Below are 19,920 nucleotides of genomic sequence, written 5' to 3'. Positions count from 1 at the left end.
AAAGAGGGTGGAGTTTTGATTGAAAATTCGCAGCTCGCTTAGATTCGCAGCTCGCTTGTGGATTACGTTATCCAATCATTATTGCCAAAGAAAAGCAGATGTCATAGCATGTGATTCCGGTCTACCGAATAATTACCGAGTTATTTGCGCCATCACCCATGGCGTAGGCGATGAGACGCGCGTACTACTTCTGGAGCCAGTGTCGCTAAAGTGACTGCTAATCTAGCCACCCTCGCCAATAATAGTTGCCATAGTTATCAGCCCTTCCCAAGTTGGCTTAGCCGAAATCACGATAACGGCCACTGGGCACAATGAGTGTGGCCTGTCTCCGCTACCTTGATCGCCAGTATCTTTACCACATCTTCCTCATTGCTGGTGTGGGGTACACTGGAGGCAAGTGGGCTCCCCCGGCAGAAAGCAGTCTGGACTACGTTCATAATACTTCTGATAATTCTGTGCCCTACGAACCATTTCTGGCTGCCATGTTGAGTCAATTTATTGGAACGATTACTATTGTCTAGAACCCTCTATAAATGGTCATGATCGGTTTTTGTCACTTACAAGTCAGTTAGAGTAACCTGAGAAGGATAGTATTCTATTTGATTATCAAGAGAGATTAAGTTATGGTCCTTTAAGTAGCAGTATGTCGCACTGCGATTCTATTTTGGTATCGACCAGAGGAAGCTACGGTTCTGTATTGGGTTTGGTCTTCCCACCTAATTCCCCATGAGCTGCCCCAGCATCTTTCTCTCCCGAACTCCCGTACGTCGAATCATTTTCTTTAGGGTCCAACAGTGTCCCATCATCATACTTGGAGATGACATCTTCCAGGCCCTCAAATATTGATGTGAGATAACATTCATTCTGTCTTCGTTAAGGTTATAATTTGACTAATAATATATTCCCCACTTACCAACTCCGGCATCGAAGGTAGCCAGCATTCTAATACCGAAGAGTTGAAAATATACCGCTGACCATTCTTTCTGATTCTAACCATTACAAAAACGTCGGACTCGCATTTTAGACTGTATTGGACTGCTTTTTTAAAGATACTTCTTTTTAGGCGATTTTTTTGCTATATTTTTGCTTAAATAGTTTCCGATCGACGCCTTTTCTATAATCGGATTTTCTGGGCCATGGCGAGTATTACCAGTCAAGTAGCAAGTGGATAAGGAACTCTTTGTGCGATTTATGAGAAGGGCTCTATAAGCCCTTTAAATAAGTGAGCTGAGCACCGGGGAAGATATTCTCAGTATTCTTAGTATAGTAGTCTAGAGCTTAGCCATCTCACTTTAGCCTCAGCAAGACTAACCAGAGAACTAGCAAAAATATCTACTAAATAATAAATTATGAGTCGTTAAAAAATACTGGTAGCATGCTACACTGATTGAATTGCCAGCTTAGATTTTGTTTCCATTAACAGTTCCTGGTAATGCGATTGTTGAAGTTTTGTGTCTTGTCTATAGGCTCTGGCAAGCTACAAGCTTATCTGGTTCGGCTGAGCTCATAAGTCATCAGGACCTAGCAGTGTCGCCTAATCGAGTATAGGGCCCTTCGTCTAAAGCCCTAGCAAACTGACCTGGTTTGGCTCAAGGCTCACAACCACCAGGTCCAGGTAGTATCGCCTAATCAAGTTTAGGGTCTTTGATCCACAGGCCAGGCAAGCCTTTCCTAGTTTGTCTTAAGGCTCATGAATTACCAGGTGCCTGATTATACCGCCTACTTATTATGTGGTCTTTTATCCACCAGTTCCTGGTGGGCTTACCTGGTTAGCCCCAAAATATTATGGCCAACCCCATAGACCTTATCTTCCATTTCGCACTCATAGGCGCTGGCAAGTGTCCATCCAGTCCTTTGCAAGTCTGGAGATGCACGGGTTAGAGGTCACTGGCCAACTCGGGCATGGAAGACAAACGCAGAAAAATCAAAGATTAACTTGACCCCAGGGATGTACTCTTTTACTTCATCCTGTCCTGGACTCAATTTTGACAATTTTCTTTTCAGTCTTTTTTTTTCTATATTTCTGCGTAGGGTTGAAGATAGGTAGATTGGACATAGTTCTTTGCCTTGCTGTATATGGCATACAGGCACAATGAAAACGGTCTGGACAAAAAGGACGGCTATGTATTACCTGAAGCAGAAAATTGAGGATCATGCGAAAATGACATGGGAGGAAGAGAGCCGACCGAAGAGTGCGGCTTCCCTTCGCTTCCCGGGGTAGGGGGAACGTGACGTGGGGGAAGAGACGGTAACCCCTAGTTAACTAACTAACTAATGCTCCTTTCTTACGTCATTGGTTCGGCAGCTCTCGGCAAGACCTGAGCAAAGCCGGAGCAAAGCACCAGCAGAAATCAGCAGAACTTAGTAGAAAGAAAGAGTTCTGCGACCGATTTAGGGGGAAAATGGATTCTTTCTAGGGTAGTTAGAAATTTAAGCCGACTTCTCGACTCTGGAAGCCCATGATCAGCCCGGAGCAAAGCTAAGTAGAACTTGAAAGAACACCATGTGAATACTAGTTATCCAATCAACATTGTTAGAAGAGTTGGATCGTTCTGGATCGTTTTCGTACCTCGGGGCAAGTGCGCCTGATGCTAACCGAACAAACACCGAGCTTTTCCCGCAATCACGTATCACATAGCCGACGCTCAAGTAGGCTTAGCGGCCCTTGGGGATCGACAACGGGGTAGATGATCGCCAGTATCTTGCCACATCTTTCCTATTGCTGAGGTGGGGTACACTGTTGCAGGAGGGCACATTCGGGAGAGCAGTCTAGACCGCATTCATGTTATTTCTTTTCTCTACGAACCATTCCCGGCTGCGACATTGAGTCAACTTATTTGACCAATTAATTGTTTCTAAGACCCCCTCTAAGTTGTCAGGGCCGGTACTGACGGCAGCGTGCTGCCCTGGTTGGATTGCCAGCTTAGGTTTGGTTTCTCTTGACAGTTCCTAGTAATGTCAATTGAAGTTTCGGGGTTCTTTTCTTTTTTTTTTTTTTTTATCTATTGCCCTGGCAGACGTACTGGTTTGGCCCAAGGCTCACTGCACGCCAACAATAAGGTTAAAGTCATGGATGCAGACACATCCCTTCACCGTCACGTCATGGTCCCGACGGGAGCAAGATACACTACGCTTGCTAGTACAACCTCGACCGGGATTTACTGCGAAATTTCTCAGATACAGCTGCCCGACAACAGAGGGTTCGGTTTCCTTCGCAGAGGCCGCGGCCAGCCATGCAATTTGGAATAGCGGACGACCGAAGGAATGGGACCCCAGTCGCCCGAGCGCTTATTTTTTTAATTTTTTTTTATTTTTATTTTTATCTTTGATTTTATTTTGATTTGATTTTTGATTTTATTTTTTGATTTTTGATTTTTATTTTTTGTCATGACCTCAGGCACTAGGTGGGCTTCTAGAACCTCAGCCGCTTGCATGCTTAACCACTAAGCTATAAAAAGACCAGAATATCAAGTATGGAGTAGTTGATACGCCCATCGCCTTATATAGCAGACCCCCAAAGGGTGTCAACCGTCACATTTTGTAAGGAACATAAACCATTGAACGTAGGTATGTATTAGCAAAGAATAAGCTGCATGGGTTGCAGCAGCTGGGTGTGGGCAGAAGCCCCTATTTATGATACTGCCTACTACCAACATGACTGCCAGGAATCGGGAGATTCCTGACGAGAAATTTCATACGGAGGGATCCTACCGGCAAGTTCCTGAGAACAAGCCGGAAGATTCCTGACACTATTTTTTTAAACAGAGACATAAGATCCCTCGAGCGCAAACACAAACAAATAACAATAAAAAATGCCCAAAACAAAACAAGAAAATTAGCCAGTTGAGGAGACCGTCAAAACAAAAGGATCAAAAAAATATGACGGCGGTGGCGGCTTATCAGAATGACGAGCGTGATAATTCAAAATAAGATTGACAAAATGTTTAAAATCATGCTATAATTGCCACAACAGATTCGAATTTCAGTCTTTTCAGTTATCTTCAAACAAAACTTTATACTACATATCTTGTTGTATTTCTCAGCAATCAACAACTTCACAAACAATCCATTTTTGATACTCTTCATTGATGTCCGTGTTCATGATCATAACAGATTTCTAAGAATCTTCATATTGATCTGAATAAACCGCGTCGGCCGAAGGGACAAGATGTAATAAAAAGAAATAAAACACGGGTATGATTTCGATTAACAACATATAGTCAGATAAAACCAATTTATATGCCTTGTTGTCAATATTCCAAATAATTGACCACAGATCGAGCGCTTTTGGTGCGAAAGACTGACTTTCACGCTATAAACGAAAATTGCAAGCATTCACATAGACGCGGTCATCTAATCGATAAATTAAATAAGACTAACGGTGGACATCAACATACTAGACATAAGATTTCTAAATCCAAATAATCTCATTGCCAAGAAATTCTCAAATATCTTCAATACAATAAATCAATTCATTAGTTGTCTCTATCTCAGAATACATAGCACATGACAAAGATCCAGGCAGCTCGATCTCAATACAGAGATAAAAATCATTATTTGCAAAGAAAAAGATCATATCAATTGTTTCAAAAACATAATCATTAATTGCAAACTGCGCATTCAAAAAAAAATCGATCTAATCGTCCTATGCGAAATTGATATAATTGTGAAAATAATTCTTAAAGCCCTTTACAGCCACTTCAGACTGGCCATCGATCTCAGGATGATATGCAGTCGACATCTTGTTTTTAATCCCATACTGCGCGCAATAACGCTTTCAAAAATGACTTATAAAGACACTGCCGCAATCAGATACAATCAAACGCAAAAAGCCGTATTCAAAAAAGACATGTCGATGTATAATTTCTATAAACTTATCTATCTTCTTTATAACCAACGATTCAAATATCTTAATTTTAATCAATCAGTCAATTACAACAAAAACATTATAAAATTCCTGTCCGCGACGACTGCAAAACGATAGATCTTCAGCCAAATCCATAAAAAGATCAAGCCATTTGCATTGTAATACTGAAAGAGAACAAAACAGCCCTTGTATTTGCACTGTGCAGATCTTCACACATTTACATGTGACGCAGAAGTTGATATATTGATGAATATTTTTTTTTAAACAAGATTAGTAATAATAGCGAATAATCGTTCAATACATGCCTTTGAATCTTGAATGATCTGATAATCGATTATGATGCAGAGTCTGAAGAATCCGATGGCGAAATAATTGATAATTAAAAATATATAATCGTTTACCAATTCATATACGATGATCTCGAACAATAAGATTGGCCATAAAAAATCAAATCCTTTGTTCAAACACAATCGAAAAGAATTTTTGCTTGTTTTCATCTTTAACTTTCATAATTGCCTGTATTATTTCATCATTCTCGTAGGCTTTCTCGATAGAGATTTTCAAGAATATTTCATCAGACTGTTCAAAAGAAATTGTAAAAGACTACAAAATGAACGATTCGGCAGAATCTTCAGCTAGCTAATCATCAGATTGATTGTTCAACTGATCAAACATTTCTAAAAGAAACTCAAAATCCTTAGAAATAAAAAGAATCTTTAGAAAATCGCTAAAAGTTGTTAATGCGACATTATCGAGATTGTTGATCGGGATAAAGACATTATACGCGCTACAAATGACTGCGAGAAGGTTTTTTTGAACTGCTTCGTCAAAATATTGAAACGAAAACAGAATTTGAAAGCATTTCTTTTCACAAACATCATTTGTTTCCTACGATAGATTTTGAGAACATTGTGTCAAAAGATCGGATTTCTTTTCTTGCTTTTCGAATCGATACATAATCTTAAAGTTAAATTTAAAGAAAAATTTGATTTATCGAGCCTATTTGCGATTTAATTGTTTTGTAATTATAAAATATTGCAGATTCTAATAATCTGTGTAAACCTTAACAAGATTTTTAGAAGATATATTAACCAACTTCGATTTTTAAATTTCAAAAAATCGAATGATTGCAAAAAACTTTTTATCATAAATCATATAATTGATTTCCGCAGAAAACAACTTCTTTGAAAAAAAAATCATAAAATATAGCATATCATTATATATTTGTGACATTATTCTAGCAGTTACATAGTCAAAAAAATCAGTTTCAACTCATATCTCAAGGTTGAAATCAAAATGTGTGAGTATAAAGACTATTTGAAAGACTTTCTTTAAATCTTCAAACACCTTGTCGCATTCCGATGTTCAGACAAACAACAAATAACGAATGCGACGCGTTCTTGACTTGATCTTATAGATCTCACTACTCTTAGTAAGATCAGTAAAAGGTCTTGTACGATGCGAAAAAGCTTGAATAAAACGATAATAAAAACCTGCAAAATTGATAAAAGAAAGAACATCTTTGATTGATGAAAAAGTTTATCATTTGTGAATAACAACTATTTTAATAAAATTTATACGAATGTCTTCTGTAATTATAACAAAATCTAAATATTTAACTTTTTGGATATCAAAGTTGCATTTGTCAATGTCAATTTGTAAATCACAATCTTGTAAATAATATAAAATCTTGAGAATATATTCTGTATGTTTTTTTTTGCTATCACTAAAGATTAGAACATCATCCAAATAAATTATGCAGAATATATTGAAATAGTCAAACAGCAAATTATTGATATAACTTTGGAATGAAGCTGGAGCGTTGCAGAGACCGAACGGCATTATTAGATATTTAAACTAATTATATCAAATATTGAATGCAATCAACCATTCTTGACCCTTTTTAATGCATAAACGATTAAACGCGTGAATCATATTAATCTTATTAAAGATCTTGACTTTTCGAAAACGATTCAAGGTCTCATTAATCAATGAAATAGAATAACAACTTTTGACTATAAGCTCATTCAGGATCCTATAATCGACATAGACACGCAGTCTATCGTTTGGCTTGCGCACAATAAGGATGGGTGTTGCGATTTGTGAGAAACTTGGACGAATAAAGTCTTTGTTAAGCTGTTTTTGAATATATTTCCAAACAATATCTAATTCTTGTTCAGTCATCGGGCGATAATTCTTTGCAAACAAAAAAATAATGTCCTTAATCAACTGAATGTCATGATTTTCTGGTCAATGTGAAAGCAAAATATCAATTTTTTGCTTTATAAAAACATCAATTATAGAGTGATATTTCTCAAGAATCTTCTTTTTTAATTAATCTAACATATAATCTTTCTTATTCGTTAAAAATTTGTCAAAGTCTTCTGGACGTATTATATTCGTGATAGATATGCAAAAGTGTTTGCAGCCATCTTTAGATATCATTAGATAGTTATGATTATCTCAATGGCTTATAAAAAAGATAAAGTGTTTAACAGATACGAGCGAAATGCTAGAGTCGGAATCTGCTGTTAATTGAAGAGTAGTCTTGCTCATTAAGGCCTTAAAATCGTGAACATGAACGATGCAAGAGATATCTCGAAACAGACAATCTTCTGCAAAGCAATGAAATGAATTGAAAATCAATGTGTGATTTTTGAAGTCAATCTGAAGATTATATGTAAATAACCAACAATCATCCAGTATAATCTGATAATGTGTCAAGAAAACAATATAAATTGCCAGTTGCTTTATGTGACTGTTGATTATATAATTGAATAACATCATTTAGATCACAATAAAATAGAAAGAATTGTTCGCGAGATGGAGCAGAATCGATGTCATTAGATCTATAATAAATAAATTGAAGATGTGTATAAAAGAAAAGTCAATAATTTCAATTTCATTTTTATTGTTTATTAAAATTGGAATTGTCTTAGATCGCTTCTGAAGCTAGGTCGATACAATTAAATATCAGTCACGGCTGAACTGGTTTTCCAAACCTAATGTTAGCGAAAATAAAAAACAGTAACTTTTTTTTGGATTAGATTTCTGGTTATAACTTTGATCAAAAATTATTTTTTTTTCGATTTAGAAGTCTAATCTTGATTATCAAAATCTGTTGTAATAATAATCTTATTCATAGAACGATAAATGTTGAAAAATAGATAGCAGGAATCAGTTATACAATGATTTAAGTCACAATAGTTCCAACAGCGATCAATTTGATTTAAAACATTTTTGTCTTCAACAATGAACTTCTTAAAACTATGCTGCGGCTTGAATCATTCTTTAATTCAGTTATTTGATTTAGTATTTGAAAGAGAAAAACAAGAACAGCAATTAATTCTCGCAGAAGGGTCCGAGGCCAAACCAGAAACAGCAGCGTCTTTTGAGAATGCTGTGGTATCAGACTAAGATCTAAATGAGATGTCAGTATTATTCAAATTACCAGACTTGTTGCCAGAAATAAATAAGATGTTGTTACAAGCTCTATCAAAGATAAAATCGACTTTCTTGTTGCTATGTTTTTTGCGTTGGGCCCTTTCTAGGACTTTAGTTACGAAGTGAAAGGTTTTGTGGCTGAAGGCTTTGCTAATATACGACAAGAGAATATACTAAAACTTAATCATACGATCTTTTTCGAGGATTTTGGTATGGATCCAAAGAAATAGAAGACGCTAATAATAGACAATCATTGATTTATTCTTATCTTGTTTAACAACTGTCAACTCTTTCTTGGCTTCTTTTTTCAGAAAATAGATACCCAAATATATCTCAAGTTCTTTTATGAAGGCCGAATAGATCATGTTTTTCATGTATGTAATGTACTAATTCATAGCCTTGAAAACATCCTTGAACATATATTTCAAAATGTATAGAATCTTAAAAGAATCATTCGGATAGAAAGTGCTGTCAATGCGAAGCTTTTCATCCACTATGAAATGCCATACTGGATAGAGATCAGCATCGTTCTTGTTGTTATTTAGAGAAAAGATCAGCTTCTCTCCACAAGAGCGGCCAATGTCGGTAGCTGCAATTTCAGCAGTGCATTGGCATTCAGAATGCTGAAATTCAGAATGCCGGGGCTAGCTGTTAAAACGCAAATTGTCGTGTAAATTGTCAAACAGATTGTTTTTCACACTTTAAATAGACTCTTCGGTTCTGTAACTATTTTCATTCTCAATGAAGACCTGCAGATCCCAGGATTGAGAAGTCTCAGGCTATTCAGGAGCTTTGGATTATTTGAAAAACTCAGATTGTTCGATGACAATTCTCAAGTGAATAATCTTCTCTTGCAAATGAAAAACCGACTGACCGATTTTCGCGAAATTCTTCTTATAGCGCTCAGCGCGAGCATCCTGCATATAAGTTAGTGTTTCGATCTTGCCTTTCTCTATTTCATGGACCCTTGTCTGTTCTTCAAAAAGTTTAATCTGCATTTTCAACATGTCGATTTCCATACTGTTGAAGAATGTTTCTATAAGATGGTCAAAGATAGAAATCTCAGAAGAACGTCCAAAAAAAACACGAGAAATTCCAAAACTACTACTTTTATCGACATCTCTGCGATCCAATGTAGAGAATTCGAAAGACTTTCTCTTGCTCATATCAACATTGCCAAGGTCGAAACGGGTATTCGAAATTGGAACAGTCGTGATAGGAATCGCTTCCGGTTCTGATTGGATGCTGGCGAGAATAGCTTTTGTAACGGCTTTTGCTTTTGCTGGCTTCTTCTTTATAATCATACTAAGAACCGGAGGTTCAACGGGCTCGCCACAATTCCTAAGAAAGTGCTGCGAAATCACACTGTTGGCTCTGCTCGAGGCTCTGTTGATAAAGCGATCCATTCTAAATTTTAACAAAATCCTGATAAGATTCTGATAAGGTTCTAGAAGGGTTCTGGAAGATCTTGGCGATGCCAAGACTATGCAAATAAGAAATCAAGTAAAGGATCAAACAAAGAATCAAATAAGGTTCAAACTGGTCAAGTGATGATGCAGCTTATTAAAGAAGGGCCGCAAAAAAGCAGATGTAATGCAGGTAGATGTTGAGGAGATAAGATTAGATGATGTGCATGTTAGAGAAGTTATACATGCGGGAAATCGATTGTTTCGCGCCGACCGGTGTGGGACTCTCTGGTCCAGAGTCCAGACGTGGGCCGTCAGCGAATCACGGGGGCAACACGCACTAGGAATTCTCAGTAAATGGAGGGGAATTGAAGCAGCTGCAGATTACTTTACAAAGTTGCGCTCCAAGAAGATTATTGATACTGTTTCTTCTCGGGTAGCAGCGCTGCTGCTCTTTATAAACTACCATGATATGTGCAAACGACCAATGAACTTTTGTCCCCGGCCGCCAAAAAAGGGGGAAGACAAAGAGACATATGTTCTGAACTGCATCGTTGAAAGCATCCCCGACTATTTTAAACAAGGCCTCCCACTGGACAAATGTCGCGACAGGGTCAGCAACGTGATACAATATGGAAGATGGTGGTGGAGACTCTCGCATTGGTTTGGGGTCAATATCTTGTTGCTTGGAGACGACGAATTGTTTCAAATGATGTAAGTCAAACAAGGCTAAATCAATTCAGTTTGTTAATATCTCATCAGGAAGAATGAAATGTTCACAAACAATCAAATTGATGCTCTTATTACCTATGCCTTGCGCGGACGGCCAGAGACAGTCAAACTTTTTCGATTATCAGATCCTTTTATGAAAGAATTAATCCGGGGGACAGTCAGTCAAGAATTAAAAGACGCTTTTTATCCCGATGGTTTTCGTCTTTTTATGGAAACCATTCTGCAACGTGCTCATGATGAGGATACAACATTGGTCTAGGAAAATCTCAGGATGTCTTGAACAAATGTTGTGTCAGACAATAAAAATCTCGAGAATAGTTTATTCGCGATTTTAGACATCGCTGACGCATTACAGCCCAATATATATTGTAATTCACTGCTTTGGTAAGATTGTTCTTATATCTATTTTTTGATCAGTGATTTCAGTGTCTAAGATGGGCTTTTTTCGTCAGTGTTAGCCTAGTTATAGTCTACGAGATAGTTTTTATATGCAGTATAGCTTATCTACAAATATGAAATTTGATCCTATACTTTGAGAAACCATTTCTTTATCTCAGTTTAGAACGAATATGTGCTGAAGAGACCATGCCCAAGATAACCCGGATTACACTGAGGCCATAAAATATTCTCTACGCTGAGAACGCCTTCAGCGAAGGCGCTAGAGCACTTTAGCTCTCAGCCCTCAGCCTAACACCTGAGAGCAGGCTGAAAGCAAAGGCCTGTTCCGTCGGCCAATTAGCGACTGCAACTGCGGTCCAGACATATAAAACATTAGCCGGAAACCTGGACGGACAGATCACAGTCAATATCTTGCCCTCAGCGGGCCAAGTCGATTAGGAGTGTATGAAATATATAAGCGAGACCTGCTGCCTCTTTAAATGCCATTGAATTTTGTTAGATCTATTTTTATGACTATCTTATCTACCTTTGTCTTTTTATGTATTCATGTGGAGCACAAGTGTTTTGAATATCTACAGAGTTGTCGCTGGCGGCATTCTTGTAGCATTGTGCATGACTAAGGCGACTAGTTTAATGGCACGATGGACAAACTTGACAGATTCTCTGATTATCTAGCATTTGACTTTTCCTTACATTGTCTGTCGGCACCAGCTTTTTGGTCCATAGAGCCGAGGTAGCGTTCTTTTTCATTTGTCTTATATCATAGTCAATATCTTTCTGATCTTTTTTGGGGATTCCTCATTGACCGGCGCTGGTCGTCGGACTAAGGTCTTGGCCTTGATCAATCTGACGTTTCTTCTTTTTGTCATGCATCTTAGTTTCTTGGCTGATTGTCTGGAAATCATCTTCAGAAATTGCAAGAGAATCCATCGTGTTGTTGGTTGGATGGTGATTGTACTTCAAATTTTTCATATTATGATGGCGACCCTGGTTTCGAGAATGGATTTTCCGGTCTATGAGTCGGAAAATTTTGCCGTGATTCTTGTATGCTTCTTAACGCGATGCAGCTGATTCGTCGCTGATTTTTTATAGGGCGCTGTTTCTTTAGGGATCTTGGTCATATTATCATTTTCATTGTTTCGCAGACGGGTTTACGAGGCATTTTTTCGGACACATCAGGCTCTTGTCGGGGTATATGTTTATGGCGTTCTGAGACATCTTTCTAGGGGAAGCCACTCGTCGAGATCATGCATTTATATCGGCCTCGAGATTCTGAGATTGATCTTGGTGTTGCAGTTAATAATATTTCTTCATCGAAATGGTCTGTTTGCTGGTCGTGGTCTTCCCAGAGCGATAGTATCCTATCATTAGGGAGAAAAAGCAGGAAACGACCATGGTAGCATAAAAGGCGCAGTCATCAAAATACGGATCGTTTTTTTTCAATCAGTCAAAATGAGAGCTGGTCAGTATATAAATCTCTAGATGCCGACGGTAAGTCTCTGGTCGTGGACACAAACGCATTTTTTCACTGTCATGTCTTGATCACGAGAGAAACAAGATTCTTTGGATCTGTTTGTATAGTTATGTCAAGGTTTTTCTGTCAATCTACTTCAATATGTGCGCCCAATCACCGAAGACTTCGTTTTTTTTTTGGCGCTTTTCACAAGATCTCACGGGTGTTGCGAGTCTGTCAATGATTACGAAAACGCCTTTGTCGTTGCGAGTGGATTTGGAATTGTTACGACGATTCCATACATGAAGCAAATGATCTATGAGTACAATATTTGCACATTCTAAATTCGTCGACTGCACCTGGTTTGGCAGATTGAATCAATGGGTCAGTTGGCTTCCCGATTCCGGTGAGCGAGACTGATTTGATGACAGACATCGCAATTATAGTCCAGAAACTATTGAATAGTATGTTGGCGGACGATGTTATGAATGATAGATATGTAAGTTGTATAAATTATCAATCTGTTGCAGAATTAATAATGGATCAGATACTCAATATTTCCATATATATGAACAAAGGCCAGCTCGCGCAAAGTAGGTTGCCATTTGGTGAGCACAAGAGAGCCTTTTTTTACCAGGGCACTCTAGATTATCGACATATAATTTCCCAAGAAACGTCTGGCGATCTGGTGGAGAGACTGCCCAATGTCCGCGACGAGTCAGACAAGACATTAGTAATGGATACGGTGACACCGCTCCCAAAAGATGCCTGCTAACACAATTCTTACAGTTTCTGCGACGGATAACATACGAGACCACATATGGGAAGTGACGCGAGACTATTTCCATCAGCGTGTGAACTTTCTAGAACTAGAATATCAGTTATCCTGATTTCCTGGGTGTTAAACCAAAATACGGCTTCCGACTAAACCCCCATGTCCGACGTTACAGAGTTTTTGTGGATCGGCTGCAAATCTATCGGGGATCATAATCTTCCAGTATTGTTGGAAGACGAGATGATCTAGTGAGTGCACAGCTGCGTAAATTACAGCTGGCCCGCTCATGGCCAGAAAGGGTCTTGGCAAAATATAATACACGGCGCCTTGGTAAAGGTACCGAGAATGGAGAAATCGGAATCAAGCTTGGCTAGCCACTTTCTGCCTTGACTAGGAATTTTTAACAGCCGGTTTTGTAATTATGCTTGCTATGTATTTTTGGTGTCCAGGAAGAGGCCCACTTAGTTGTAAGATTGCCTGGGTCATATCCGTGGCCTTCGGGATCCTGCGGACCACCCACCGCCGAAAGGCGGTGGGTGGTCCGCAGGATCCCGAAGGCCACGGATATCTAGTAAAAGGGTGTAATTTAAGCGATCAGTATGACCCGCATAGTGGCCAGCAGTTCGAGATCAACGTTTGATAAAATTACGGAAGAACGTAGTTGATTTGATTCCTGCAATGAGTTAGGAATAGTAATTGGAGCGACACCGTTTCTGTCCGCAACTGATCTGTTCAACAATTCCCCTGTTCAACAATTCCGTCCATGAGCAACTTGAACACCTCTTTCGTATATCCTCACCTTTTACCGGACCTTCTCATGATGGGCTTATTTTTCTGGCTCCTAGGCTACTATAAAGAAACCCAGATCCCGACATTCTCCATGGAGAAAGCACAAGCTGTCCGCAATAATCCAGTATCGCCTTATTCTTTGATTTATGATCGTCCATGTTCTCTAATAGGGTAGTCCCAAGCTAACACCTCTTCCACTATTTATGTTCTTGCTTGGCATTATCTGATCAAATTTGTGATGTCTCACTTTACAATACACACTAAGGTGTGTTTCGGATCTCCTGGTTATGGGGTGATACAAGTTAACTGTCATAGACGAGTAATCAGGGATTCAATCTTCTTCTTTTAACAGATGACGAATTTGAAAACATGAGTTTATGTCACCCCATGGAGAATCGAAGCTCAATCGTCATAATTTATCGGAAGCTTTATCAAGCACCTAGTTATAGCGACCTTACTGCACCCTGACCAAGTTGCCGTTTTACTTTATAGAATCAGTTTGGTTGGCATCATTCAGGTATGGATGCTGTACCAAGAAGATCAGCTTATCGGGACCAGCCACCCGCAGTTCCAAAATAAAATTAATTCTGGCCGAGGTTTTCCAATCAGCTAACATAACTTCTCAAGTCAGCGATATAAATGGCGTGCCGTTCGCCGTTTACATAGGCACGAGTGAAAGCATAAATTGCAATACAGATAGTCCTGTAGTGGACTTGCTACAACTAAATATCGAAATCCCAAATGATCAAATTCTTCGTCAGAGTGTAATAAATAATGAGCCGTCTCATTTATTCATGCCCGCCGATTCTCCTCGAAAGAGGCGACGAAGAACAAATTCTGTTTTAACGCATCTGAATTGCGAGTGTTCTGCGACTTTTCTGATATTGTTTGGGGAGATGGAAAATCTTAAGGGATTCCCGGCAACAAACAAAAAAGATAGCATCCTTGAATTGAGTGCACGATTGGTTTGCAAAAATGCCAGCGAGATGTTAAGATCACTATTCGAATTGTGGCAGCAAAACGTGAAACGGGGCCTGCACGCGCTAGAGCTGTCATTTGAATGGAAAGATGGCAAAGCAGCAGTCAAATATTTCCGTCTGATCCAAAATGAAGATATTACCGATTCGGTCGCCCAATGCGTCGCAAGGATGTTGTTAGTCTTAAACTATGGGAAGATTTGTGAATCTCCCGAAAATTATGTCATACAGTCTACACGCCAGGAAGAGAGAAAAGTGTCACATGCGATGGATTGCATCATTCGTGCCTACTTGAACAAGCCTTATGAGGAGATTTCAAAAGCAGAACGAGACGCCATTCATAACGTCCTAAAACAAGGCCGACAGTTATGGACCCTTGCCGGTGCGAACGGTATGGAAATTGTGCTCACATGTGATGACCTCTTGATGTCTAAGATGTATGCCCCTTGCTTGCAGCTTTCACTGATTCCTAGCTGACCTGAATCTCTAGTAAAAATAACACCATTCATAATACAAGAATCAATGCTCTTGCGAGACAGGGTATTTACCGCTCCGAAACCGTAAAATTGCTCCATTCGTTGACCTCCGAGGTCACATCCCTGATGTTTGGGCAAATTCACGTGGGCCTGGCAGCAGCAATTCACCCATCCGGAAGCGGCGTTCTAGGGTCGGCTGCACTATCGGATATTTTTAAAAAGGATGAAGCTACCTTAACTCATCAAGAAATGACCGAAGATTGGCAGCTTATTGATTTGAAGAGTCTCGCATCCAAGAAAAAGGCAGAGACTCTCGTTAATGAACCTGAGACAAGATCTGCAGATCCTATTCAAGGCTTCGACACATTCGCTGCCTTTCCGTTGGACCGAAATGATCCAGGTGATGGCGGCATGGCCACACCCCCATTTGACGATATTCATCTTGGAGAAAGCACTGACATTCCTACGTGGGAAAGCCTTCTCAACAATGAGGATTTGGGTCTTTTCTCTATGAATAGTCTGCAGCTCGGGGAGCAGTCATGAAAAAAGACCCCGACTTCATTTGCCCTTATCTAGGCTGCTCGCCGCTACAGCTTTGAATTGTGTTATATTCCCTTGAGCCTGATAGGCTAGACAGGATTTGTTTGTCTTTACCCTACGCCATTGCTGTCTAAATTGACCGACACCATATTTTGTTTTCTCTCTGACCTGTTTGTTTTGGCTCCAACGCGGTCTACTTTGCCCTAAATTACATTACATGTTCATGAAACACCAAGTATATACTATCTTAGTCAAACTCGTTGTGGCTCTGAAACTTGGGTCTTATTGTATCTGCTAAGGAGGTGGTATGACTGGACAAGGTGTCTGGGGGATTATCATGGGACTATACAAGTCCCTCTAGGCACTAGGAAGGAGGGGATAGGATAAGGTTATACATACATTCCCCACGACACCCGGGCGTTTCTTTTAAAAAGAGATATAAAAAGAGAAGTAATGTAGTAGCAGTCTTATTTTTACATTGGACGGATCACCGACTGCCGGGTCAAGGATTAGTGGTTCAAGCTATATATCACCCTGTCACTTCGCCCCCAGTAAAGGCAGCCTGAAGAGCATTCCCATAGCACCCGCCCTGTGTATTGATATCGGCGCCTTGCTCCAGCAACAGTTGTGCAATCTCCGTGTGGCCGTTACCAGAAGCAGCCTGAAGAGCATTCCCATAGCGCCCGCCCTGTGTATTGACATCGGCGCCTTGCTCCAGCAACAGCTGCACAATCTCCGTGTGGCCGTTACCAGAAGCAGCCTGAAGAGCATTCCCATAGTCCCCGCCATGTGAATTGACATCGGCGCCTCGCTCCAGTAATAGCTGAGCAATCTCTAGGTGGCCGTATACGGAACCAGCCTGGAGAGCATTCCCATAGAGTCCGCCCTGTGCATTGACATCGGCGCCTCGCTCCAGTAATAGCCGCACAATCTCTGTTTGGCCGTTTCTAGAAGCAGCCTGTAGAGCATCCCCATAGAGTCCGCCTTGTATATTGACATCGGCACCTTGATCCAGTAATAGCTGCGCAGTCTCTATGTGGCCGTCTATAGAGGCGGCCTGGAGAGCATTCCTATAGAATCCGCCTTGTACATTGACATCGGCACCTTGCTTCAGTAATAGCTGCGCAGTCTCTATGTGGCCGTTTCTAGAAGCAGCCTGGAGAGCATTCCCATAGTCCCCGCCCTGTGCATTGACATCGGCGCCTCGCTCCAGTAATAGCCGCACAATCTCTGTTTGGCCGTTTCTAGAAGCAGCCTGTAGAGCATTCCTATAGCGTCCGCCCTGTGCATTGACATCGGCACCTTTTTTCAATAGCTGTGCTACCGTATATTGGAGACCGGCTAACGATCCGTAGTATATTGGAGTTGCCATCATTCCATAATCCTGCATGTTTCCATCCCAAGGCCGATCCGGGTCAAAAAGTTTGCGCCATACCGCATACGCTTGTCTCCATAGGAGGAAGAAATTCAAGATACTTTCTTGAGCGTCCTCCTCAGTCTCAGCTGGTCCCGCATGCTGCATCCAACACCGAGCGGCGTATAGCGCGAGCGGAAAATCCAATTTGATTTCCCTGATTGGGCGCTGCTCATCCATATATGACAAGTATGCCAGGCAAATCCTAGTAATTGATCCTCGCGCAACGCTTTCCTTGAGGCTGTCTTGAAATATACCACCCACTTCGGTTATTCTCTTTGGAAAAGCCTCTGCAATTCGTTTGGATTTCAGGTATTGCTGTACCGAGAAATGCGCTAATTGAATCTCCATTATTGCCTCTCCTGTGTTACTTCCCACCTCTCGGATTACGAGAGACACCAGACTGGAACAAATCTTCAGAATTTCTCTCGGTTCTGGCATTCGTAGCTTGGGATCAAAAGAGGGACTTCCGTCGGTATCAACAACTATGACATCAACAGCTTCTTGGATTGTGAGGGGTCGTTCTGAATAAGTAAGAAATTGCAAAATCCTTATCGCGTACTGCTGGTAATTCTCGCTAATATTGGCCAGGATTCGAGCATATGTCTCTTCTAGTGTCTTAGGTAGAGATCGAAGCGATTCCCGAAGCATCCGAAGATCTAGACAGTCCTGCAGAATATCAAGCTGGCATGCGACCCACCTGAACCTGTACAGATTTTCAAAGCTGATCAGCAATAAAACATCTAGGGCACGGATACAGTAACGCATCTTACATTCCATCTGCTTTATCTATAAGTCCAGTCTCGATTTCGTCTTGCACAGATGGCTCTGAATGCCACCGTGCAAAACCACGATCATTTCGAACACGCCTGTTGACATACAGGCGAATATCGCGGTTCACAGGAGCTTGTTGAATGGGAACAATGTTCCTCAGATGCAGCCACCGTTTCAATTCCGATTCAATATCTTCTTCTTTCCGACTAGTGACGAGGAGGTGGAACCCTGTATGTTGCGGGCGTGCAAGGCTCTCCATCCACGAGAGTAAATCTCTCCTTGTTTTACATTCGTCCAGAGCATCTATGACAACTTGGACCTTTTGAACATATTTTATCATTTTCATAAATGCGGTAGAGAGAGATTCATACGTGGGTTGTCGTCGGCCATCATCGCAGGATGAAAAAAGCTTGTTAAGCTCATTCCGAGAATTCGCACATCTCGAATACAGTTGCGCAACAAGTGAGCGGACAAGTTTGTCAAGTGATTGCTTATCCGCATCAGTGAAGTCAAAGAAGAAATCAAGGACAGCATGGGAGGAATCAACTTGCTGAGTGAGATGCTCAATGATTGTTGCGCTGAGTACAGTCTTTCCACACCCCGGAATCCCATGTAGCCAGAGGTGTTGGTATTTTCCAGACTTCCATTGCTTAAATGGTTCGCTTTCAAGGAACCAGGAGCCTGTTCCTTCGTGGCGTTTCTTTTGCGCTTCGTTCAGGTTGGTTGAGGTATCGGGAGGACAGAGCCATTTTTTGATCCTGCCAGATTGGTTATCTAGGTTTAGGCTTTCAACAACAGCCCTCGTTCCTGTTGTAATAGAATGGAGATCGGCGACCTTTTCTGAGACTTTAATAGCAGTTATTGGGCAAGCCCTTTAAGAAGGGGTTAAAGAGAGACTAACTATCCTCGAGAATCTCAATAGCCTTTCGTGTTGTCTGCAGGTCCTGGCTAGGAACAAAAGCCAGAAGCTCCTTCGTATATGCAGCCGCTGTTGCAGCAGCATATCGCTGCCATCGATCGCTCTTGTGTGAGTCCGCATAATCACATATTCCTCTTATCACAATACACGGGAAATTATTCATCAGGCCCGCGGCTTCCATTTCACAGCAGATACATTCATCCCCAATATCCTCCAGAATTTTGTCTCTGTAAGTAGCATCCTTGAGAAGGGTGTTACCAGAAGCGATAATACCATAATGGATTTCAGGGTCTGGCGACTGACGGAGCTCACGTTGGATTTCTTCATCAGGGTCCGAGGTCTTGTATAATCGATCATTTTCAAACCCCTGGTGCACATAGCCCTGCTTGGCTAGTCTGGGATAGCGGACCATCGCTTCTTCGAGATACTCGAGCAGTTTTGGTGGCTCGAGTTCATGCTCCGCCTGTATGTTCGCTATTGCATGAAGAAGAACCTCAGGCGGACTGTTGAGAAAAGCTACGCCTTCCCGCCGATTTTCAGGCTTCGCTTTGAATAGATCGTACTGAATGACGCCACCACTATTTCCACGAGGTTGACTGACGGCGACATCACCAAGGCGAATGTCGCGGCCTTTATCAGGCCTTGATATGCCGGCTCCGATCCCTACAAGAAGACCGATTCTTATCTGCGGAAAGGAGGCAAGCATAGGTATTGCAGTCGCCGCGGCGGATGTCGTGCCGTATTTCCCGGCCGCAAGTGAAGCTATGACCACGTTATGCTCACCAATGCAGCCCCAGGTATATGAATTTGGGTCATTATGAGGTTGGACAAAATCATGTGGTTTTCCGTGTTTCTCATCCAGTAATGCTACTGCTGCTGCACGCTCCAGCGGAAGAGCGGCGATCCACCCCACGGCATATAGATCGCGAGACTCTAAAGCCTTAAGTGGAGGCAT

At 41.0% G+C, this 19,920-nt stretch overlaps 3 protein-coding genes across 3 annotated transcripts; 1 reads left to right on the top strand and 2 right to left on the bottom strand.

Moving 5' to 3' along the window:
- Positions 1 to 15,109: 15,109 nt before the first annotated feature.
- On the top strand, positions 15,110 to 15,861 carry LDX57_009384 (uncharacterized protein; the record flags this gene model as incomplete). The annotated part of the gene is made up of 2 exons (XM_046091110.1): positions 15,110 to 15,279; positions 15,333 to 15,861. The coding sequence occupies 2 exons, from the start codon at positions 15,110 to 15,112 to the stop codon at positions 15,859 to 15,861; spliced, it is 699 nt and encodes a 232-aa protein (XP_045947087.1).
- Positions 15,862 to 16,387: 526 nt separating this feature from the next.
- On the bottom strand, positions 16,388 to 17,452 carry LDX57_009383 (ankyrin repeat domain-containing protein; the record flags this gene model as incomplete). Its single annotated transcript, XM_046091109.1, has 1 exon — positions 16,388 to 17,452. The coding sequence occupies one exon, from the start codon at positions 17,450 to 17,452 to the stop codon at positions 16,388 to 16,390; it is 1,065 nt and encodes a 354-aa protein (XP_045947086.1).
- Positions 17,453 to 18,942: 1,490 nt separating this feature from the next.
- LDX57_009382 (5'-methylthioadenosine/S-adenosylhomocysteine nucleosidase family protein) lies at positions 18,943 to 19,920 on the bottom strand (the record flags this gene model as incomplete). The annotated part of the gene is made up of 1 exon (XM_046091108.1): positions 18,943 to 19,920. The coding sequence occupies one exon, from the start codon at positions 19,918 to 19,920 to the stop codon at positions 18,943 to 18,945; it is 978 nt and encodes a 325-aa protein (XP_045947085.1).

The sequence above is a fragment of the Aspergillus melleus genome (assembly GCF_016097325.1).
Source record: "Aspergillus melleus strain CBS 546.65 chromosome Unknown contig5, whole genome shotgun sequence".
NCBI lineage: Eukaryota > Fungi > Ascomycota > Eurotiomycetes > Eurotiales > Aspergillaceae > Aspergillus > Aspergillus melleus.
The sequence above is the reverse complement of the archived record's forward strand: the minus strand, read 5'-3'. Positions and strand labels throughout refer to the sequence as shown.